Source organism: Tiliqua scincoides, chromosome 4 (genome assembly GCF_035046505.1).
Source record: "Tiliqua scincoides isolate rTilSci1 chromosome 4, rTilSci1.hap2, whole genome shotgun sequence".
Classification (NCBI taxonomy): Eukaryota; Metazoa; Chordata; class Lepidosauria; order Squamata; family Scincidae; genus Tiliqua; species Tiliqua scincoides.
The window spans coordinates 222,661,314-222,686,255 of record NC_089824.1 but is presented as its reverse complement, the minus strand read 5'-3'; the positions used below and the strand labels follow the sequence as shown (position 1 = coordinate 222,686,255).

General features: G+C 48.4%; 1 protein-coding gene across 1 annotated transcript; it reads right to left on the bottom strand.

The window, feature by feature from the left end:
* Window positions 1–1,001: 1,001 nt before the first annotated feature.
* DNMT3B (DNA methyltransferase 3 beta) lies at window positions 1,002–23,880 on the bottom strand. The gene is made up of 19 exons (XM_066624744.1): window positions 23,742–23,880; window positions 22,636–22,712; window positions 21,701–21,853; window positions 20,036–20,203; window positions 18,828–18,986; window positions 16,436–16,543; window positions 15,699–15,840; window positions 14,344–14,478; window positions 13,346–13,390; window positions 12,345–12,424; window positions 11,107–11,219; window positions 10,774–10,957; window positions 7,623–7,707; window positions 6,796–6,941; window positions 4,963–5,053; window positions 4,710–4,858; window positions 3,149–3,234; window positions 2,323–2,392; window positions 1,002–1,124 (listed from the first exon to the last, which is right to left on the bottom strand). Exons 1-19 carry the CDS (start codon window positions 23,878–23,880, stop codon window positions 1,002–1,004), a joined length of 2,253 nt encoding a protein of 750 aa, XP_066480841.1.
* Between the last annotated feature and the right edge of the window lie 1,062 nt (window positions 23,881–24,942).

The window sequence follows — 24,942 nt, the reverse complement described above, 5'->3', positions numbered from 1 at the left end:
TGGCCCCAACCCTAAGAACATGAGAAAATCCCTGCTGGAGCAGGCCTAGGGCACATCTAGTCTAGTTCCCTGCAGCTCACAGTGGCTACCAGATGCATCTGAGAGCATACAGTCACTTGCACCTGGCACTCAAAAGAAGATTCCCTCTAAAATCCAGAGATCACATATACTGTAGTTGGCATGGCTTGTAAGCTGGGATGGACTTTTCCTCCATAAATATGCCCTTATATGCTGCGCTGGTGGTGTATGAGCACATGAAGCCATAAGGTCAGACTAGCCCCTAATCTTGGCCCCAATGTCGCCTATAAGATAATGAAAGGCTGGGCATGGCACACCAGAGGGCAGACTGGAATGGCGCTATCTCACTTCTCTGCAAGCAATGGCCATTGCTCCCCAGTATCATGTGGACTGGCCCACAATGTTATCAGGACTAATTGCCTCTTCTGGTTTTACTTTCACAGCACCATTGTGAGTCAAAGTGTGCCTGAGGAAGGGGAGACCTTCAAGGTGATGGGGGGGGGCTACCCAGTCCATTTACGCAACTTGTTTTAGGTAGAAATCTCCACAGGGTTATCTTCCCACCTCTGCCTCATTTATTTATTTAATATTCCATTGGCTTTCCCTCCTCGTATTTGGCTTTGTGAAATGAGCTTCTGAGCAGGCCCCCGTATTGTACAGCTGCAGTCTTACTCTAAGTTGAAAATGTTGAACAACTGAATTAAGGCCTACTTTTTTGAGGTAGAAGAACCACTGTGAAATGACACTTCCCCTCATGATGACTGTGATCTTGCGCAAGAGATTGCTAAATTACCATATCAGGTACTTTTCTGACAGAGTAACTTGCAAGCCATTTGTCACAGAAGGCCACAGAGAGAGCCACAGGCTGGAGCTCTCCAAGTTCCGCCCCAGGGCAGCTGCTCAGAACAAAACCTGACCTGTGTTCCTCCCTGTTATGTTCCCTCCCCCATCCTTATATGTTCTCTTCCCCACCCCCTTTCATCTCACCTTTCTAGTTCAGTGCACCACAAATCGTCGTCTTTGCCATTCATGCGCACTGGGAGAGACTGGGCTTTCCCCTGTCGGATTGAATTGGACTTTGTGGTTATGGTCTGGACCTTTTTCAACTAGAAAAGAACAAAGACTACAATGAACTCCCTGAACCTAGACATTTACTGTAAACCACAAAGGCACATGAACCGGCACAGGTCCCACCAGGAACGAGGACTGAGGAGGCAGGGGTGGGCCGCATTTAATGACAGCAGAGGGGGGGCTGTGACCCAGTGATTTTATGATTCCCAGGCATCTGCCAGAAATGCCCACAGACATCCTTGGTATGTCTGCTTTTCTGCCGAGAGGAGAGGGAGGCAGCTGTTTGTCCTTTGACACTGGCACTGAAGGCATCCCTATAGCTAAAAATATCCCCACAGCACCCAGTGGACAATCAGCCACCCCACGTCATGGCTGAGGTTTCTGGAACGGAGGAGAGTCTTTCCATCCCCCGGCATCTACTCATCAGTGGAAAGCAAAGTTGCTTTGCATAATGACCCCACACCTGCAGCCCAAAGGTCCCCTCTGCAGCTCATTTTGTGCCCTCATGTTTACAGAATGTTTTGTACTTCTGCTAGCTAATTAAGGACCATGTTTTGCCATCTGACTTAGCAGGGAGACCACAGGGCCAGGAAAAACCCTGGGAATGGGGTAGGGGGAGAAACAAGGGCAGAGGTTAAGAAAAGTTCAAGAGGAGAGCATCAGCCCAATTGTATACCCTGCTGGCTCACAGGATTTAGGGCCACCAGTGCAGCCTCCTCCACATCCAGCATGCCAGGGACCAGGCCAGCCAGGAGAGGTAAGTAATGAAAACTTTTATTTACTTCCTTCACTGTTGCTTTGGTCCCTATAGGCCTACTTAGATCTACACCAACTACTTTGCTGTGTAGATCTGCTAGGGCCCAGAGGGTGTGTCGGACCCAGAATGGAAGCATCAGATCTGGCGGAGGTTGCGGCTGCTGAGATCCGCCCTATTCCCTGCCCTGATCTGCCCCTGCCACCACTATACCTGGATTGCCTGTGTGCCAACGGCCCAGCTCTGCATACCATCAGAGAGGCGGCTGCAGGGGCACACTGCCAGCAGATCCTACAGATAGGATTGTAACCCACAAATACAATTGAGAGAGCCAGAATCTCCACTCGGCAGCATGTCCAAGGGAATTATCATACATGGTGCTCAGGAGAAACCAGGGAAGAATCCATTCCCTACTCTGGATCCTTCCAAAGAAGAACAGAGAACAGACTCTGAAAAGGGGGTTGAGCCTTGACTCTTACCTTTGCTATCCGGCTGAATTCCAAGCACTCCTGAAGTTCAAGTTTATCAGTCTTGGAAGCCACCAGGGGCCTAAAGACAAGCAACATTCATTATACTTTAGAATCCATTCTCCTCCTGATCACTCAATCAAACTTATTTTATATGATATGCTAAAGTATGGGGGGGGGGAGAAAAGTCTATGAGTGGCCAAACCTCTGGAACGGGCTCTTGTAATCCATGGACACCAGGAGGAGGGTTCATAAATGGGCTTCAGGGGTCCATGAAACAAAGAAATGATTTTTCCTTCAATTTATTTCCTATTACTTTAAAAACTGTGTGAAATTTTCCTTTTTTGGTCAAATCATGTTAAGGCGTGTCACTCTGAAGATGTGTAGGGAGGCATAGGGTACTACTGTGATCAGGAAATGCACAATCATGGTCAGGAAATGCACAATCATGCACAACATGCCCATGTTGTGAGGCCTAGCTTAAGCTGGAAAATGTCTAAAGAAAAGCGAGTATAACAAATCTTATGCATCCTTCGGTTTTACTTTGCTCTCCAAGCATGACACAATGTTTCTGGTGTGGCACATTCTTGCCAATGCAGGCATGAAGCCCACCAAGGGCACCTCATGTCTGCCCATCCTGAAAGTACACCGGGCAGTGTGAATCCTACCCTCCTCAACACTGGCCACCATTTGTGTATTTCTCGTCTTGATCCAATACAACGTTCATATACTTAACTCTGCACAGGACTCCAGCTTGGCTTTGCAACCTCTGCACCCACTGGGTAAATATTAAATTGTTTGATACAAGAGAGGCAAGAAGATGGAGAGAAACACAAACCTGTTCATCCCGGGCAGGTTGCCCCAGAAGTACCGTGCTCTATGTGCAGCTGAGACCTTGATGGCATCAATCATAACTGGGTTACACTGGGAGAAAAGGGGGAGAGGGTTAGGAAGAACTTCCCCCATTCCTAGGTCACCTGTTTGAGGCAGTTTCTAAAAGCAGCTCTCTCTTGGACTAGGCAGAGCATCCCCTTTGAGGAGGGAAACATAAGGCACTTATGGAGAAAGAATCTTTCCATTCCTCCCCTGCCACCTCTTTTGTTCTCCAAAGAACAAGGTGTATGAATGGCCATTTTTCTCAGGCCATTTCTCATTATAAAGATGGCCTGAGACTCTGAAACTATTTTTTTCTCCCACTGAGGCCTCCTGCCCCATCAGCCTCTGGGATATAGACAATAATAAACTAGAAACATATTTTCTAACATTTTGATCTTTTGCTATTCTTAAGTCTGCCCACTCCAATGTAGGTTACATATGAGCCTATTATTTATTAGAAGATTTTTTTTTTTGCCCCGCCTTGCCAGAAACAATTTAAGGTGACTTAACAAGGTTATGTGACATGGTTTCCCGACAAAATCCTGCGAATTGCAGTTTGGTTTTGAGTTCTGAGAGATCTCTTAGCCATGTGTCACCCTATCACAAAACTACAGTTCCTATAAAGAGAAATGAATTATTAAACCTGCGGTTTTCAAACTTTCAGGCAGTTTGAGGACTGCAGTAAGTCCTTGAGGGGGAGGGGACTGAGGCGGCAGGGGTGGGGAGAAGGCAGCGACACAATCCCCAGGAGGAGCTCAAGCATCTGCAGGGCTCCCCAACATTCTAAAGGTGAAAGTGGAGCAATCACGCTCTACTTCTGCAAAACCGGAAGTGGAGCATGATTGCTCCGCTTTCACTGGGGAGCCCTGCAGACGCTCTTGCAGGACTCCCTGCACACCCAACAGGATGCTGCAGGGATTGGTGAGTACAAGCCAGTCCCTGCAGCCCCCCTTAGTGGGGATCCCCCCTGGGGATCACGTTGCTGCCTTCTCCCTGCCCCTTAAGGGAGCAGGGGACAGGGCTGTCAGGCTGGGGCATCACATAAGAACATAAGAACAGCCCCACTGGATCAGGCCATAGGCCCATCTCGTCCAACTTCCTGGATCTCACAGCGGCCCACCAAATGCCCCAGGGAGCACACAAGATAACAAGAGACCTCATCCTGGTGCCCTCCCTTGCATCTGCCCTTCTGACATAGCCCATTTCTAAAACCAGGAGGTTGCGCATACACATCATGGCTTGTTACCCGTAATGGATTTTTCCACCAGAAACTTGTCCAATCCCCTTTTAAAGGCATCCAGGCCAGTCGCCATCACCACATCCTGTGGCAAAGAGTTCCACAGATCAACCACACGCTGAGCAAAGAAATCACCCCAGCTTGAATAGCTCTGTATTCGACTAATTGAAGACTGTGGTGTAGAAATGCTCAAAACCAGTCTTTCTGACATCTAGGCACACAGCTAAAACAGTCCAAGTTGAAATAAACTGATGGCAGCAGATTTCTTTGGCAGCAGGGTTTTTACCTCCAAAAAGCGAGAGATGTCCCTTTTGTCATTGACTCTCATGGCCACAACATTTTCAAATAACCAGAAAAAGGGCCTCTCCTCTCCAATTTTGGGCCGTGCATAATTTAAGAGATGGTAGAACTCGAAGAACAGCCGGCCAGTTCCCTCTGCAAGAAGGAAATGGGGGTGCACAGGTCAGAAGAGCATCTAGCATTAATAAAACCAGAGCTGGAAGAAGACTGACCATCCCCATCCCATAAAGACTGCTTACCATACAAGCCTTTCCTAGCAGGATTCACAATGGAGAGGTCATTACAGGGGCTCCCACCAATCACCAAGTCAAATGGGCCCCATTCATCAATCTGCAAGAGAGAAACAGACAGATGGACTTAGCAAATTGAAATGCAAAAGAGCAACATTCTCTGTTCTTTCAACCCCAAATTTTACCCATCAGGTGAAAGAACAACTGCATACAGTGATCAGCATGCAGTGGGTCCTCTTCATCTGTGGATTTAGTACCCAGGGATTTGACCAGCTATAGGTTCCAAACCCACAGCTGGAGGACCCACCAGAATGCCTGCTGGAGCAATTTAGCAGGAACCTCTGGGTTTTCCAAAAACCAAGTGCCTGTTAAAAGACTCTGGCAGACTTTCTGAGAAACAGGGAGGGCCTCCCTGTGACTCAGAAGACCTCCTGGATGTGACCTCCAGTTGCATCCAGGTAGTCCTCTGTGGGTCAGAAAGCGGAATTGATTATTCACAGTATCTGTGGGGTTCCAGGAACTGAACCCTTGCAGAAACTGAGGATGGACCTGTATTCATCTTAGATGAACACCCCACTTCCCCAGTAAGAAAGATGGGTAAATTCTGGCATAGACAAAGGACCAGGTTCCTTCTGGTCATGTGGCAGCACTCTCAGCCAGCAGTTATAGGTTGAGTGCCCCTTCTCCAGACACCCAAAATCCAAACTATTCCAAAATCCAAACATTTTGGGAGCCATGACTTTTTTTTTAAATTTCTTCTGTGCCTGGCCAGCATAGTGCTGTTCCTCACCAGTAAAGAATACTGAAAGGGCAGTGCACTGTGGATTGCAGAAGGAGCACTTGTGAAGTGTGAACACAAGAAGTCTGAATGCAGTATGAACACAAAAGTGAGCACAAGGAGCACTTAAGAAGCGTTTTCTGAAGTATGAACACACTTGGGGTTCCATCTCTAGGATACCTCATTATAGTTATGCAAATATTCAAAAATCTGGATCATTTCCTAACCCAAGTAGTTTGGATAAGGGATACTCAACCTGTAACACTTAAAAGTTTAGATTTGTGAATTGTTTTAAACAATACACATTCATTTATACAAAAGTGGGATACAAAAGTGAATATATAATTTTGGCCTCTCCTTCCCCACCCATGCATTTGAGATCTTCACTGGCTCCAAATGCAGCCTTCTAACTTTCAGAGCAAGCGAAAATCCTTGTCCCTGGCATGGTGTCGTGGATCATTCCTAAGAGGACAAGGATGCTTTTGTGCTCCTGCCTGACCAACCTCCCTCAGCCAAAACGTCTCCTTCCCATTCCTCAACGCAACTCCAGACTGCCTTTTTGGACTTCGGTCTCACATCCCACACGGCTGACCCAAAGATGACTTTTTAGCACCCAGTCGGGCTTGGAAAGGGCTTCCACAGCTGCCACCAGGTCAGCTCCAGAAGGCAGCCAGGTCAGGTGAGGACTCCAAAATCAAGACAGCCACACAGCTCCATCCCTCTGCACTTTGCAAGGAGCTGGCAATAAGCCACTCAAGAGACTTCTAGGTTGGACTGAGCTGAAGGAGACCAAGTTCAAGACATCATTCAGCCATGAGTTTCACCTGGGGCCAGTCATCATCTCCCAACCCAAACTCATGAGGTTGTTGTGAGAATGAGAGAGGAAAGATGTCACCTTGAGCCCCTGGCAGAAGGGCAGGATTTAAATGTAATAAATGTATGACTCCAAATAAGAGGGCCCAGTGAGACTGAAGCCAGCACTGTGCCAGATCAACAGATGTGGCTCCCAACACAATCTGAGAAGACAAATAAAGGACATGAGGTATATGTGCAGCACATCTCACATTTCTCTTGGTGATGTTCCTGACATCATGCACATATCTGATGTTCCCTTCATGCCGCACAGTTCCCACAGCTATGGAGTCTTCACAGATCTCAGAGGCAATGTATTTCTCCACTTTAATGCCCAAATCCCGCAGAACCAGGTAACCTATGGAGAGGAAGCAGATTGGATGAGAAATTGGGCATGCGGCCCCTTGGTGTTTGTTTATGTTCCCAGCTTGGATTTTGACATTTGTATCTGGTCCCTCTGCCTGTTTGTTCATGCGCATCTTTGGGTGCATCTGTTTTTAACTTTTTCTGTGAACAGATTTATTGTTGCGCCGCTAAATGGGCCAGGATCCAGCCCTGTTGCAAGAGGCAATCAAAAGCACACCTGCTCTCCCCCCACTCACTCTGTGCTCCATCCCCAGCTCCACTGTCCACATGAGGACATGCTGCCTACATGCACAAAGCCCAACATGCACAGGACCATATCACCAGATTTGTTCCTGCATTGCAGCAAACCAACTGCAAAATTTTAGCCTTTGTGCACTGGATTTTGCACATGTAAATGGCATATGTACACTTTGTCGCTGAGGAGAACAGGGAAGGCAAGTCACACTCCCCTCCATACAACATACAGAACTGGGAGATAAGTGTCATTCAGGCTGACCCAATGGGAAGCCAGTGCTGAAGGGGCCAGGGCTCATGCAACATGACCATTGTCTCAGTTAATCTTGGACCTAAGGACACAGCTCCAAGCTCTACCTCGGTTTCTAGTCCTCATGTCCATTAGGGTGTTGATCAAAAGCATGAAGTCTGAGTTTGTACAGTACTTGTACTGTCTTACCTGTTGCTATGCCATCAAAAAGCGACAGAACTCTGATTGGCTTCCTTTTTGCAGCTGGGATGGCAGGGTAGATTTTTGGCGTCTCCTATCATGAGAGACAAAGAAAAGATAAGCATGAAACAAACACCATCAGCCCTTGAGGTTCCTTACCCAAAGTGCTGCATGAGCTTGTTTGTTGGCTGCCACAGCAGGAGAGTTGGTTGCCACTACTGTAAGGCTGCCATATCCAGTAAACTGAAAACCAGGCTAAATAATCTGTTTACTATGCAGATCAGATCCTCTTGGCCTGGGTATTATGTTCTTAAACCGCACTGATGGGCTGGATGAGGGCAAACAAACAGAAACCTGATTCAGATAAGACAGAAGTGTTGGTTGTGGGGACTCCTGACGGCTGAGCAAGGGCAGCATTATCATGTATGGCACCGCCTTTTGAACCTCTACCCCAGGGGTTGACTGATTATCCCTAGACTGTGGAAAACAGTTCATTTTGTCATCTGTCTGTCTTGCTAGGTTGGGTTTTTAATATTATGTTATGAGACTACATTTTACAGAGGGCGGTTGGCCCTCTGGATGGTGAGGGAGGGAAAGGGGAGATAAAAGGAGACTTAGAGATGGCAGAGAAATTAAATGAGTTCTTTGCATCTGTCTTCACGGCAGAAGACCTCGGGCAGATACCGCTGCCCGAACGGCCCCTCCTAACCAAGGAGTTAAGTCAGATAGAGGTTAAAAGAGAAGATGTTTCAGACCTCATTGAAAATTAAAGATCAATAAGTCACCGGGCCCTGATGGCATCCACCCAAGGGTTATTAAGGAATTGAAGAATGAAGTTGCAGATCTCTTGACTAAGGTATGCAACTTGTCCCTCAAAACGGCCACGGTGCCAGAAGATTGAAGGATAGCAAATGTCACGCTTATTTTTAAAAAGGGAAAGAGGGGGGACCCGGGAAACTATAGGCCGGTCAGCCTAACATCCATACCGGGTAAGATGGTGGAATGCCTCATCAAAGATAGGATCTCAAAACACATAGACGAACAGGCCTTGCTGAGGGAGAGTCAGCATGGCTTCTGTAAGGGTAAGTCTTGCCTCACAAACCTTATAGAATTCTTTGAAAAGGTCAACAGGCATGTGGATGTGGAAGAACCCGTGGACATTATATATCTGGACTTTCAGAAGGCGTTTGACACGGTCCCTCACCAAAGGCTACTGAAAAAACTCCACAGTCAGGGAACTAGAGGACAGGTCCTCTCGTGGATTGAGAACTGGTTGGAGGCCAGGAAGCAGAGAGTGGGTGTCAATGGGCAATTTTTACAATGGAGAGAGGTAAAAGCGGTGTGCCCCAAGGATCTGTCCTGGGACCAGTGCTTTTCAACCTCTTCATAAATGACCTGGAGACAGGGTTGAGCAGTGAGGTGGCAAAGTTTGCAGACGACACCAAACTTTTCCGAGTGGTGAAGACCAGAAGTGATTGTGAGGAGCTCCAGAAGGATCTCTCCAAACTGGCAGAATGGGCAGCAAAATGGCAGATGCGCTTCAATGTCAGTAAGTGTAAAGTCATGCACATTGGGGCAAAAAATCAAAACTTTAGATATAGGCTGATGGGTTCTGAGCTGTCTGTGACAGATCAGGAGAGAGATCTTGGGGTGGTGGTGGACAGGTCGATGAAAGTGTCAACCCAATGTGCGGCAGCAGTGAAGAAGGCCAATTCTATGCTTGGGATCATTAGGAAGGGTATTGAGAACAAAACGGCTAGTATTATAATGCCGTTGTACAAATCTATGGTAAGGCCACACCTGGAGTATTGTGTCCAGTTCTGGTCGCCGCATCTCAAAAAAGACATAGTGGAAATGGAAAAGGTGCAAGAGAGCGACTAAGATGATTACGGGGCTGGGGCACCTTTCTTATGAGGAAAGGCTACGGCATTTGGGCCTCTTCAGCCTAGAAAAGAGACACTTGAGGGGGGACATGATTGAGACATACAAAATTATGCAGGGAATGGACAGAGTGGATAGAGAGATGCTCTTTACACTCTCACATAATACCAGAACCAGGGGACATCCACTAAAATTGAGTGTTGGGCGGGTTAGGACAGACAGTAGAAAATATTTCTTTACTCAGCGGGTGGTCGGTCTGTGGAACTCCTTGCCACAGGATGTGGTGCTGGCGTCTAGCCTAGACGCCTTTAAAAAGGGATTGGACAAGTTTCTGGAGGAAAAATCCATTACAGGGTACAAGCCATGATGTGTATGCGCAACCTCCTGATTTTAGAAATGGGTTATGTCAGAATGCCAGATGCAGGGGAGGGCACCAGGATGAGGTCTCTTGTTATCTGGTGTGCTCCCTGGGGCATTTGGTGGGCCGCTGTGAGATACAGGAAGCTGGACTAGATGGGCCTGTGGCCTGATCCAGTGGGGCTGTTCTTATGTTCTTATGTTAAATCTTGATATTTACACAGCATGTTCTCCTCTTAGCAACCCCACTGTCCTGGTTGCAAGAAGGGGGCCATTGGGGAGGGGGCCTTCTCAGTGGCGGCACCCAAACTGTGGCAATGCCTTCCTGCCCAAGGCCCTTACTATCTGGGATGTCCATGCACAAGGCCATATTAAATCCATATTACAGCATATTAAATGGAAGATCTGAGGGAAAACAGAGTTCATTCCTCCAAAACGTCACAGAAGCATTCAGATTTTACATAAACCTTTTTTGAATTTTGTTTATTTTATTGTTTTGGTAAACCACCTTAAATGTTAAGAATGGAATAAAAGGATGAGAACAGGCATCCTAGGAGCAGGCCAGCAAGTTCCTCGCCTTACCCACCAGAACCCTCTTATCCTGCTACAGAAGGAAGAGCTAGGTGGGAGGTGTGGTCCCTCCAGCTGGTATGCGTGCCATCCAGTGGCATAGCTATGGGGGGCTGTGCGGCAAGTATTGCAGGCACTGCAATATACCGTGTAAGCTGCCCCTCCCACTTGCCGTCAGAGCCATTCTGGGCAGTGGCAATGCGCAGCAGAGTCAGAATGGTCAACAATGAGTGAGAGGGGTTGTTTACAGAGCATGTTGCAGTGTATGCAATATTTACTACGCCGCCCCCTACAGCTACACCACTGGTGTCATCTTCCTCACCCCCACAGTTCCCACACCCCATGACCTTACATATTCTTGTCCTTGGACATTGGTGAAGAATTCTTTCAGGCGCATGTTCCAGTCTTCCCGCCGCTGCAGCACACCATAGCGCTTCTGTGGCTGGCACACATAGCAGCTCCATGGTTCCTGCTCCTTGGCTGCGTCAGCTGCACCTGGCCCCACCAGGGCATCCAAGCAATCCACACAGAAGCACCTGCAGAAAAGCAGGAGCCTGTAACACCACGGATTCCTCTTCCAGTCTGAGGGTTTGCTAAAAGGCTAGAAGGCTCTGGAGCTGGGTGAGGGAGAAGGGAGAGGGCCTCGGGACTGGGGGCCTTCTGCAAGGCAGAAGATGTGGCCAACCTGAAGCAGCTGGCATTGCCACAAAGCAGCAGCTCACTCCCCTCGCAGCAGATGGTGCAGTAGGTCTGGTACCCGTCTTCATCGTACATGTAGAACAGCTCCAGAAACCGGTCCTAGAGGGAAACATTTCTGGGGCTGAAAACACCTGGGGCTGCCTGGGTTATCCTGATCCCAAGTCAGGAATCATCACAGAACAGACCAAAAGTTTCAATGGCCAAACCTAGAAAGGTCCCCAGTTGCCGGGAAATGCAAACTCCTCTCTCACTCTTTTTCTCCAAGGGAATTTATTTTAACTGGACAGACTTAAGGGTGCTCCTCCAGACAGCTCTGCATATGAGCCAAGATTGTACCAGATAACCTCATCAAAGACATCTTCCATCTCTAGTGCTCTATGAGTCTATGTCATGGACCTGTACAAATCTCCAGCTGCATCTGGGTGAATTTCAGTTACTGTGCAGGAATAACATAAAACTGTTAAGGGGACCATCAGGGGACTTAGAATCCAGTGTCTCCGGAATACTAATGACACTCAGTCACATATCTATTTCTCCTCAAATCCCAGTGAGGCAGTGGAATCCTGAACTCATGGCCTGGAGGCAGGAATGAGCTGAATGGGAACCAATGAAAGAAGTCAGAGACTACAGACCTAAGTGGGCACTTAAATCATGGAGTTGGTGAACAGACTACTTTAGATGGGGTCACACTCCCACAAAGGGGTCACTTGAAACCCTCGCTGTTGCATTTCAGTTGAAATAAAAAAATTCTCATTTAGAGAGCTTTAAATTCCAACACATTTTGAGCTGGCAATGTCAAGCTCAAGCTTAGTTTAGTTTAAGCTGTACCATATTTACTTATTCTTGCGTTGCATATGGTGATTTTAGCAATTTCATTGTTTGGATTTGTATTTTTGTTATAAAGTGTTTCAAGAGTGTCTTTGTGGGCAGGACAGAAATGTAATAAGAGGCAAAGAAGCCAAGACTCTGCAAATTTAAGAACTACAGCTATTGTCGAAGGGTGCCATTTATCAGAGCTCCATGTTTTGCTCTGAAACTGCAGCCAACTGTAGCAACTCAGATTGCAACCTTATGAGCATTTATTTGAGAGCAAGCCCTACTGAACTCAAGGGGACTATTTCTGAATAGACATTCATTCATAGGATCACACTGCACCTTGGCCTGATCCTATCCTCACCTTTTCCCCTCCATAAAGAATGGAATCCAAAACACCTTAACACTTACCTGGCAGGTTTGGCAGAGGCCCCCTTCAAACAGTGGGTGGCAGGTCACTGGATCCTTCTTCCCACATGATAAACATCTGTCTGAAATGAAGAATGACAGGCTGGTGGCTTTTATTTTCATCATTCCTCAGTTTCTTTCGCACACAAGGCAGCTTGCAATGTGGGTGAAACATCGACCCACAAAATAACATCACGTTTTATAAATCAAACAGTATTCATAAACAGCTTTAAAAAAACCACCACAGAAATGACAAAACCAGTTCCTCTGGAAAAGCTCATCTCAATAAGGCCTTACCTGCCTAAAATCAAGTGGTAAAAGGGCAATCCTAAAAGCATTCCTCTCTTGGGAGGTCCTCCCAAGTCCTAGAAACCTCAGGGCAAAAGGCCCTCTCACAAGCCCTCACTGACTATGCCTCCAAGGAGGGCTTCTGGCAAGATGGGGCTCTCAGGCAGGTTCGTAGAGGGTTTTGGTATGCCACAATAAGCCGAAGGCCACAGGATGGAGCCATAGACTCGCAGGCTGCAATCATATGCATACTTTCCCCAACTGTACACAATGAGACTTACTTCTGAGTAGACATACGTAGAACTGTGCTGACAGTTACCCATCATGTGGGACTGGATCCACCTCCACCTGGTAGCCTCCAACCTCACTGCAGCCAGGCAGTTCAGTAGGGCCCCCACCTAGTTGATGGTATCAACAGCCACTGAGAAGCACAGGAGAACCAACAGGTTCTGGCCATTTCAGCTGCTCCAACTCAGTTTTCTTTCCAAAAACTGGATAAAAATGGAGCAACGAAGATGCTGGCTCAGGCCTGGTCGCATCAGTGTCCTGAAATAAACCTCAGGTCACAGGCAAGATCAACATGTCAGTGCAGCAAAATACTGCTTCTTTCCATCAGATATTCAGATGTGTGGGCGATTCTTGCAACCTTTAAACGGAAACTTCTGCAGGGGCTCCAAGTCAACCACAGACATGTTTGAAGCTGAGAAAGTGTTTACCTTCCAGGCTCTTCATGTTATTTCTTGCTTCAGAAGCCATCCGTTCTGGAAAGACAGTGGTAAGGCAGGGTGAGTGAATGCCCCTCCTTTCCTCTTAATGACACACCATCTCCCCTCTGCTGCCCATCTTAAAGCATTCACTGAGCCCATATGGAATCTGAAACCTAGTCTGTACAGCATATTCTGCAGAAGCAGATAGTCAGAGCCTGTACGACTGGCTTGTACCACTTCAGGCTACAAAAGAACATTAGAACCTTGCTGACTCAAATCAAATCAAAATCCATCTGGTCCAGGTGTCCCAAAGGGAAGCCCACAAGCAGGGCACAAAGGCACAGGCTCCTCCTTTGTATGTCCCCAGCGCACCATGCATAACGTGGTTCTGAGCCAGGCCATCAACACATCTTCTGTCAGGTGGGGGGAAAGAGCATTTAAATACGCTGCCACTAAAAAGCTTCCTGCATGTTAGTCCTCTAGCTAACATGCCACAGAGACAGGTTCAGCCCAGCCCTCCCCAAACATGGCATTTTTCAACATGCAAGGAGGCTATTGCTGTTGGTTTTTACAGCAATATCTTGCACTTTCATCTGGTTAGGAACCAGAGACGGATGAAAGTCAAAAATGGATGAATGTCAAAACACAGCCCCATTTAGCTTGCAGATTTATTTTGGTCGGCGAAAAACATAAATAACTAAACTACACAAGATACACAAATGCCTCCAAAATGTAAATAAAAGAAAAATATAAGAATGTTGATGAACGTGATGGAAGGTTGGATGAAAGTGGACGAAAGAGGAAAGCAGGTGGACAAAATCTGAAATGTGGTTAGAATAGGAAGAGGTTGAAAGAGCAAAGCGATGAAAGTCAAGTGAATGCTGCATATTATTCTGCCACCCGTGGCCTGGTGTGAGATATATACAGGAAAAGTCTTCCCTGCTGATGGGATAATCTGGTCCTCTGAGGATACCCCTTTCCCACGCCCCATCAGGCACAAGCCTCACCTCTGCTCTGACTCCCCTCGGCCTGCTCCTTGTGACCCCCATTGCAGACATTGGTCTTCAGTCTCTTGGTTGGAGGGGTGGGCTCAGCGAGGACCTCATCTTCAGCTGGGCTCTTGCTGGGGAGTTGACTTTCTGCTAGAAAGAGATGTCAGCAAGTCAAGGGAGGCATCTGCTGCTTTTGAGAGGAGGAGGAGGACAGAGACTGGTTTGTGGGTGGGCAGTGGAGACAGGGGGCCCACCCTCTCTTTATGATCAGCTGCCAGAATCCTCCAAATCAAGAAGTCACAGTGAACCAGAATCCCAAGACCAGTTCAGAGAGTTCTTTGAGAACAGGAACTGAACCCATTCCTCAAATCTCTTGGTTACCTTGCTCCAGAAACGAAACCAAGACTAAAAACAAGCAGTGTGTGGTCAGTGAGGAAACAGCAGGCACCCGCTGCAGAGTCAGGAAAAAGGCAGGCCACAGAGAGGGCACCAAAGGGGACACCTGCCCACCCACTCCCAGTCACATCTCTCTTTGGACAGAACAGAGAGCAGCCAGAGCACTGGGAGGAAGACAAGCAGTGCATCTTGCTCCTGAAGTGAAATGGTTACCATTGTACTTATTTTGTTCCATTCCACTGCAAGCAAAAGAGTCTGCCATTATTTCTCCATTTGCAGTGCATCAAAATAGCTCAAAACCAATCCAAAGGGCTCAATCAGTGGCCAAACCAAATGCTTCATTAAGCAACTGCTCCGCCACAACTCAGCCTCCTCTCCGAGAGGCTTGTTACGTCGTGCAGGCAACTCTTTCCATAAGAAAGTCAGAGGTGGGACAGCTTCAGCACTTCAACAGCTCTGATTCATTGGATGCACAGCAGCAGCACACTCACACAACACTCTTTTGTCAGTGCAAAGGGGCATTCAGGAAACAGTGCACTGGGAGAAGCCCAAGAGGCACAGTACCATGGCATGGGGAGAAGGCACCTGAAGGCTGGCTGAAGCCAGCAGGTCTGGGACTGACCAGTGGCTAGACAAGAGACCCCCTGAGACTGCCTTGGTCTCCGTACAGGAGAGGGAAGATGTCAACGAAAGCAAAGGAGGACGTGCATGTGCATGAAGGGCTCAGCCGCAGAGCATGTGCTTTCAGGGAGGAAGTCTCAATCCTCCGCCACTGCACTGACCAGAGCACAGGAAGCAAGGCTGGGAAAGGGACCTTGACTACTCAAGAGCAAGGCAGACTCTGCACAAGGTAAGCAGCAGAGGTGCCTGCTGGCACAATGAGCTGACTCAGCACGAGCACATTCGCAGCAAACACTTCCACCATCCAGTTGCTGAATATCTGCCCCAGGACCTCCCCAGGGCAAGCTCCATACCTGAGGTCTTGGGCGGCTTCAGTCCTTTGCCTCCTGTTGGCTTGAAGCCGTTGATGGCCCAGTCCACCATGGGCTTCAGCTTGTCTTCCAGAGAGTCCCCTGTGGCATGAGAGAACACCTTGCCTGCTCGGCTGCTTGCCACCTGGGGGAGGGGAGTGGAGGGCAACAGGTCAGAGGCTGTACACTAACATAGCAGAAAGATCACCCCAGGCTTAATCTCTGGCTAGGAGGCGAAGGGAGCAGGGGATGATGGGAATAACTTCCCTGACCCAGGATAGCTGAGATAATACAAGGCAGGATGGATCAAGGCTGGAGACCTCACATTACCCGCTGCAAGGAGGGCAGACCAATCATATGTGGGCAGCCCAGCTGATGGAAGGCAGGAATTGTTCAAATCTCACCAGCCACTCTCTCACTGCAGTGGGACGTGCAAATCTGCAGGAGACTCTTCCTGAACGTAGCCTCTGACCACAGCAGAGGCCAAGACACACCTCTAGCCCTGCCAAAGAGCCACTGTGTAATGCAGCAGACCTGCTCAGGTCAGAGACCCAGGATGCACCCAGTTCTCTCTTCCCCTTGGAAGGAGATATGGAGACCAGGATTTTGTAGCCTTGCCCTGTGAAGGAAACCTCTGCTGCTACTGCACCTGCCACCCCCACGCATTAAGGGAATGCAGGCTCTTGGTGTGCCACAAATCCCTGCCAATCCCATCCCACTTGTCGTCGTCCCCCCATTACCTCCAGGACATGAAGAATGGCTTGCCGGTAGGACACCAACTTGTGGAATGTGGTGGTGTTGAAGTGTTCACGAAATGCCACCAGACCTACCAGTTTGTCTGCTGAGACCTGCAGAGGGAATGACGGAGCCTGAATTAGCATACTGAGCCTGCAACCCCATCCGCATGTACCTGGGAGTAAGCCCCATTGATTATTATGGGACTTACTTCCGAGAAGATCTGCACAGGATTGGGCTCTGAATAAGCACTCCACTTTGTGAATGTTTTTTAAATTGAATAGCAGCTTATAATATTCTTACTGAAATGCATAGTACAGTCACACACACAAGCACTTTTTGTTTTGGAAGCTGGTCAAGACATTTTTGCAAATGTCTGCATGCTAGTGCTCCCATGTAGTGAAAGAGGTACAATCACAAATTTCCTCTTAAGTTTACTTACTTGGGGAAGTGAAGTGAAGGCAATCTGGGCATTTAACAGCTTTGCTGATTGCCAGTCCAATTGAAGGTACTGGTTGCCTCCTTTAAAGTCTATATGGCCTAGCACTTAGTTAAAATCTCTGGGTATGCCAGCCATAAAATTCAAAAACAACTAATGTTTGGTAAATTAAAAAATATTTCATCCTACAGTCACTACAGACATGATCAGGCATCCAAAGCCAAAACTCCACCATTTTAAAGCATGTCAACCTCCTGTTCTCTATATATAAAGGAAATGTCAACTTCCTTTGCTCTAACAGCAAAGGTCTTCCCAAACTCAAATTGAGTTAGAGGCATACAATTCAAATGGGTCTTCATCCTAAGGTAATTATAAAAGACACTTAAAACGACAATTTCCTTTTAAGTTAGTTCTTACTCCCAAGATTACTAAAGACTTCCATTTAAACATCTAATCATGTAGAAAGATGGTACAATTATCAATTTCTGATGACATAATGATGACATAATGATGACATAAGACTTTAACTTCTGGGTAGCAGACCTGATCCTTTGCACTCCAAAACTGGCATCCAAATAAAATACAAACATTAGTTGTTTACAAATTTTATGGCCAGTATACCTAGAGATTTTAACTGTGAGTGCTGTTGCCTCTGGCTACAATAATCTGAGAACCTTATCACTTTCACTTACATGAACCTGCCTGGACTCCATCTGGGTGCTGATCTCTGGCCCATCATTAACACAGATAATAAAGGGGGCATGAAGACAGTTTTAGTCCCACAGTCTTCTGGTGGTTTGATCTTTTATAGGGTGCTAATTCAACTCGCACTGTATGCACAGGCCAGTTACGAGTTGTACCCACCCTCTCACTTCCACCATAAACTTATCTTGGAAAACGCACTCACTCTCAGCCACAATCACCATACCCCATGCAATAGTGGGAGAATAATGCTGCCAACTTTACAGAATTCTTGCAAGGATTTCTGATAATGTGAAACACATGGAAGGAAGCACCATATACATGCCATATCACTAATTAGTAATTAACGTAATCACAGAGCCCACAATGAGAGGCATTACACCACCCACGCTGGTGGGATTCATAGTCCCCAGAGCACATGTGGCTAAATGAGATATGCCTCTACTCTGCTGAGTACATCAAAGAACCGACCCTCTATCCAGGGGCAAGGAACAATCTCTAAAGGCCACTTGTCATTAATGTGTCATTCACAGTCATGCAAGCCATGCCTCTAAATCCAAATCAGGAGCCAGAAGTGGAAGGACCTTAAGCAAGGGGACTAAAAGAAGACACAGCTCACCCGTCAATCTTCTAGTTCTCCAAAGCAGACAAGGGACCATGGAGTGTGGTGGATGTGCATTACAAGTACAAGTTTGGGCACTGGACAGACCTGTCATCACTCCTCCCACCTTTGGTGGATGCAAGCAATAACTCGGGACAACTGGAAAGCACAGCCTGCAAACACTCCTTCAATACATTCTTAAGCACTGGGCCCCTCTTGGTGCCCACTCGATGGTACACTGGGTGTCAGCACTGTCACCAGTACTAAGGGGCTGGGGCCAGCCTGGCTGGCTGGGTGCTCAGCCAGTGCCTGACCTGGCTGCCCTCTGCTGCCAGGCCTGATTCTGTGTTTCTTTCATAACATATTAACCACTCAACTTTGCAATTAATGCTTCAAGAATGATCAAGAAATGCTTCTCTTGCAAACTCCCCACTAAGGCACATCTGGCAGGATGCCAACTGGATTGTGCCCAAGGTGGAATTTTCTGCTCCCAATCCTCCATTCCATCTCCTTTAAGAAACAGATGCCTCCTTGAAGGAATGAGATGTCAATCAACAGAGCCTGGAACATCCCCTTGACGGTGCAGTCCACGCAGCAGGAGTCCCTGAGAGTCTCCACAATCCATCACTCCTCCCTCCAATCCCTTTTGACTCACCTCTGAAAACTTCCCATCACCAAACCACTGCACCCAACGCATCCCAGAGGGGGCCTGGCGCTTGGATGTGGCCTTCCACGACACAATGATAGCAGGCCACCAAGAGAAGCCTTTGATCTTCCCCCACACCAGCTCGCCGATTCGGAAATCCTTCCCATCCTGTGAGCCAAACAGAAAAAAGATGAGCAAGTGAAAAGGGAGATCAGAAAGGAAGAAATACAAGGTTTTCGTGGGGTTATTAGTTAAGATGCCCGTGTGGAAGAGTGGCTGGAGAGCAACAGCAAAGGAAGGCCGTTGCCTTCATATCCCGCTGAAGGGCATCCTGCCAGTATCTGGCTGTCCTCGGTTGGAAAGCTGGACATCAAACTCACCCTGGTCTGACCCAGCAGGACTCGCGTTCTTACAGAAGGTGGCAAACAGCTCTGAGGCTAGGCTGGTCTGCTCCTCCTGGCCTTCAGAAGCAGAGCTCAAAGGCAAGGAGGCTGCCAGTCTGCAGGAGGTCACGCCACAATCAGCAGAACCTTTCAGAGCTACAAAGGGCTGGCCACCCCTTACACCTCGTACTGGAGGGACCCAGGAAAATGTGTGCAGGTTTTTTATTTCACTTGATTTTGTCCCACTTTTTCAGTCTCTCGCAAACGTACTCGATGTTTATAAGGGAGCCAGTGCCAACCTTATAATGGGCCCCATGAGTCCACAAGGGGGACAATGTCCATAAGGGGGACAATGAGCGGCCATGAACTTGTCATTACCACCAAAACCCTCAGCCCCCCTCCCGCCCCCCGCCCCGCCTACCAATAAGCTGTCCTTTCAAAGAATGGGGTGGGGGAAGGAGAGAGGAAAGGCCATCCTCACTGTCTGCCACTCTTTCAAAAGGCAGTGGGGGGAGGGACACAGATGGAAAACAGCTTCTCCGGGCTGCCAGCTCCTTCTCCTGCTTTCTATCTTGTTCCTTTGCCTCCAGCTGTTTGAATGGCAGTGGGAAGGAAACCAGGTGGAAGGCGATGAAGATGGGAGGAGGAGGAGGAATAAAGGGGCAGATGTTCTTGGCACCAATCCTATGCAGGGGGGTAGGAGCAGGAACCGCAGGGGGCTGCCCTTCAAGCAGCTGGAAGGTGAAGGAACAAGAGCGGAACCAGGAAAAGGGCTCCAGGTAGATACAAAAGCCACCTCCTCACTACAAGGCCACCAAGTCCTTTTCCTCCTACCTGGTATTCCTCAGCACTCCTCAGCACTCCCCGGAGCCTTGGGGAGCAGCCATTCAGTGTTGTCACTCCACCTGTCACAGGACCACTGCTGTGGCTCAGCTCAGACTCTGTGGAGTTGTCGTCCTCAGAGAAGTCAATCTGGGGAGCTGCAGAGATCCGCTTGGAAAACTGGAGAGAGGAAGAAAGGAAGGGGGATCTGAGCCTCAGCAGGGCCAAAAAAGGAGACTCAGAACAGATGGGGGAGAAGTCATCCACACAATGGACCTGCTCGAGGAAGATTGGCTTGGTGGGTCCCAGGGATGAAGCCTTCTCCAGGTTGGCGCCTCACCTGGAGGTGCTCCTAGGGAGTTGAGACAAACTCCCCCACCCCACAGAGTGGTGCCTGAACACCATTCGCGCGCCCCCCCCCCCCAGGCTTTTAAACTTTGCTGTATTCACTGAGGCTCTGCTTCAAGTTTTCACTGCAGCTTTTTGGAGTGTTTTATGGAAGTGCCATACTGTAGTTTACCTTCTTTTTTATTATTTTTTTATTTGTTACCGTCATGGCGCAGTCCTAGCCAACTTTCCAGCGCTGAGGTAGGGGAAATGCAACTCGGAGGTAAGGGAACAAACATTCCCTTACCTTTAGGAGGCCTCTGTGACTGCCCCAACTGCAGGAAGTAGCACATGCCCCAGTTGCACAGCTATGCCAATGCTGGAAAGTTGGGGTGCAATCCTAACTTGTGCTGGAACAGGCAAGCCAGGAGGCTTGCACTGTATCCAGTGCAGGACTGTGGCCAGCAACAACTTAGCCAGAGGCAAGGGGAAACATTTCCCCTTACCCTTAGGTAAGGGCTGCTGGCACCTATGGGTCTCCTCGGACTTGTGCCACCTCCTGAAGCCTCTCCTCCCATCTCCCTCTCCTCACCCGACCATCCCCAGGGCCACCCATCACCCTCCCTCCGTCCTCCCCGCCCCCTCACGCCTATCTTTTCCGCTTGTGTCGGCGCAGGCGGGCCAACACATGCAGTGGAGAGGAAGCTGGCACAGAGGCACCTGCCAGCCTCCGCGGCCAGCACTTCTCAGAATGCCAGCCTGGCTTCCCCTCAAGGCGGTGCAGACGTGCTTTATGGCACATTTGCGACCCTCCCACGGACTTGGGCCGACCTATCTGAACGTTTGGGTTGCGCTCTTTGTTAGGACTGTGCCCTCAGTCACTTACTGTTGGCCACTGACCAAGTAAGGTGGGATATCAAAATACAGTAAACCCCCCCCCCCATAACCAGACTCCATTTCAGGTATGCACAGTCCACAAATCCTCCGCATCCTGTTGCACTCATCCCATCTGTTTTTGTTTTATTTGCCCATTTGCAGCCCTCCAAATGGCTTCCTCTTTGCACCTGCTTGTTAGTGCTTGCCCTCCAAACACAAAGAGGAAAAAATTGGAGGGCTTACGTGCAGCAACAGGAAGTACAGTGTTCACTGTTATCTGTGATTTTGGTAGCAGCAGGAATATATGCCCTGCTTTGCACACCCTTATGGGGAGAGGGGCAGGATAGAAATAAAGTAAATGAAATAAATAAATAAAAAGCAGGGGGACAACTGTATTCCCTAAATAACACTTGTCCTTCCTCAAAAGACCTAGTTGCTAGGCAGCACCTTTACACTCCCCAAAAGAGAAGCTACCCTGATTTTGTGGCGCTCCTTGAAGCCCTCCACACTCTCCACATGGTCCTTTGGTTTCTTCTCTTGCGGTGCTGGCCCAGCCTGGAAGACTATGCGAGGTGGGGGCTTTTGCCGCAAGCTGTTCTCCCAGCCTGAAGTTCCGCGAGTTCGTACCTGGGAACCAAAAGGATCAACATAGCTTTTTTTTTCTTCATTCTCCTTTCCTGGTGCATATAAGACCCAAAAATAGGCTATGCCTCCATTTCACTGGGAAAGGAGCAAGGGTTCAAGACCAGTTCCACTAAAGCTAGTGAAGCAGTAGAAGAGCAAGGGTTAAAAACATGGGAGCTGCTTATGGTTGGCTTGGCATGGTGGCCAAGAGACATGGAATGGGTATGAAACCCCAGCACACAGTTTGGAGTGTCAGTATCAAAGGTGAGTGTACGCAGAAAAAAAAATGGGCAAGAAAGTGGGCACGTAAGAGGGGTTTGTAGAATCAAACATGACAGAGAGATGTTTTTCCCCCTCTCATAAGGTTAGTGCTTGGAATTACCCAGTAAAGATGATTGTAGTAGAGGTAGGACAGGAACAAGAAAGAACCTCTTCACATAGCCAATCATTAACTTATGGAACTCACTGCCACAAATCACAGTGATGGCCACTGGCTTAGATGGCTTAAGAAGGGGATTACACAAATTCATGGAAGAGAATGAACAGGTGAGGTCTGTCAATGGCTGTTAGCAGTGACAGCTATGTGGAACCTCCATGTTCAGAAGCGTACCACAAAATGCTAGTTGCTGTGGGGAACAGCAGAGGAAAGCTATTGTCATCGTGTACCCCTAAGGGTTTCACCAGCACTCCTGGCACAGTGTTGGGGATATATAAGAATAGTAAATTTACACATATGGGCAGGAAAGAGCCAGAGAACACAATCCAACACTCAGCATGGGGCCTACCTCCTGATCTTCCTTGGGGATCTCACCATTGTCCTTCCTCCTTATCTTGCACACCATTTTTTCTGGGCTTGCATCATCTGCACAAAGGGAAAGATTAGCCAGAGTGAGCTGAGTCAATGGGAAGGCTGATGATTTCATCCTTTCTCCAGATAACACATAAGGACAAGGCACAGACTCTGAGAACTTTTCCATTCAAAACTTGTTCTTTGTCCGCAGGAGGCGCCAGGGAGAAGTTGCTCCAGTCCTGCCTTCTTCATATTGCCCATCATGGGCTCTGAGCTACAATGGAGAGCTACTGGTCTATTGCCCCAGTTCTGCCTACCATGCATCACTCAGTCTATGGTTAAGGGTGCCCAGTATTCCCACCCACCTAGCACTGCAGCACTCCCATGCTCAGTAAGGCTGAGAAGAGGAGCCACACCACACCCTCCAGGAATAGGCCGACCTGGGATGTTGCCTGCTTCTAACAAGTACAAACCTCGCTGTTGACTAACATGCAGTGGGTGGGGAGGCAGGAGAGGCAGAGCCTCCCCACCGGAGTCCTTTGAAAAGCGCAGCCACTTTTTCAATGTTGCAGCATTTTTCAAAGTACTCAGGTGGGGAGGCTCTTCCTCTCCTCCCTCCCCCCCCCTCACTGCACATCCCTGCTTGTTGGCCAAGTCCAGAGGACTTTGAATGGCCACTGAGCTCTGCAGAAGGGACATAAGCAGGTGGCAAGAGTCCCTGTGCAAAAAGAACCACATACAGGCATCCTTGTATGGCCAGGCGACACTCCTCCCACCCTTCTGCACCACACTCCCCAGTTGAATCATCCCACTGGACACAATGGTTGTGGGAAGAACTGAGGGGTGAAAAAGAGTGTTTCTCCACAAATATATCTCATAGATAACAACCAAGTTTACTTAGGAGATTCGTATCCCACTTTCCTCTGGGAAAAGATGTGGATTAAGCTGAAATACAATAGTTGACCCCACATCACCCAGGAATGCTTTGTGGTTGAGTGACCTAAAAGCACATTTCTCTTTTCAAGGCCAGTTCTCCAACCACTGCACTGTACTGCCTCCAGCACAAGAACTGTGACTGAGGAGAGTTTTGCCCAAGGATACCTGCAGCCTTCTTCTTCCCTTTGACTTCTGGAACTGGGTTGCTTTCTTCTTTGATAGGGTCTGGGTCTCCACAATTTCCATTGATCAAGATGACCCCATCATTACCTGCCTCCCAGGTGATGTGCTTTTCCCTTTTCATATTCACCTGCAGGACAGATTTTCAGAGAACGGGAACTTCAGCTAACAGTTTACACTGGGAGCTTTCTCCTGAGAACTTGCACCTTTGGGAGAGAAATCCTTGGCACTGTTCCACAAGTTACTTAGTCCTCTCAGTGTGGCCCCCTACACATGGTGAAATGGTGAAATGGAAGTGCAGCCATGCGCTCCCTCCAAGGGCCTCCACGGCCACGCAGAACCCTTCTGTATCTACATGGTGTCCTAACTGTCTTGCAACACCCTTTCTACATGCCTAGTGACGACATCATAGCCAAACTTCCAGCTGCCCTGATGGAGCTTGGCTTGGAAATGCAGTCGCTTCGCAGCACACAGCCATTTTCAACCACTGTGCCGTGGCACACTGGTGTGGTGCGAATTGTCTGCAGGTGCGCCGCGAGAGTCTTGGGAAGCCCATCCTCCCCCTGCCCAGGAACGACTCCCTCCCGCCTCCTCCTCACCTCCCTTTGCAGCTTGCTTTGGCCCAGCAGCCTCAGAGAGGATGCCAGCGCAGAGGCTTGCATCAGCCTCCGCAGGCCTGCGCTTCTCAGAGCACCGGCCTGGCTTCCGCTCGAGGAGGTGCAAAAGGCCCAAATCATTTCTAGGATTGCGCCCATAAACTCGCAGCTCGCTGGCTGTGATTGTTGCAATTTAAAATAATAGAAGCCCAGAATATATTATGGAAAATAGGGTGATGCTTTTCTCTAATAAACTGGCAATTCTAGACCAGGAGTGTCCAAACTTTTTTGGCAGGAGGGACACATCATCTCTCTGACACTGTGTTGGGGGCGGGGGGGGGAGAATTAATTTACATTTAAAATGTGAATATTAGAGATGGAACTTCTATGAATGAATTAAGGTCTTGCAATAGCTCAAGGCCTATAAAAGGCCTTGCACAAATCAAGGCTGGCCTTTCCTTCGCTGCCACTGCTGCATCACAAATGTGAAATAGCAAGTAGTGGAGGAAGCCCTCATCCCACAGCTCATGTGAGAGGTTGAACAGTCACCCTCATGCTGAGAGCACTTGCATCAGGCAAGCATGGACTCC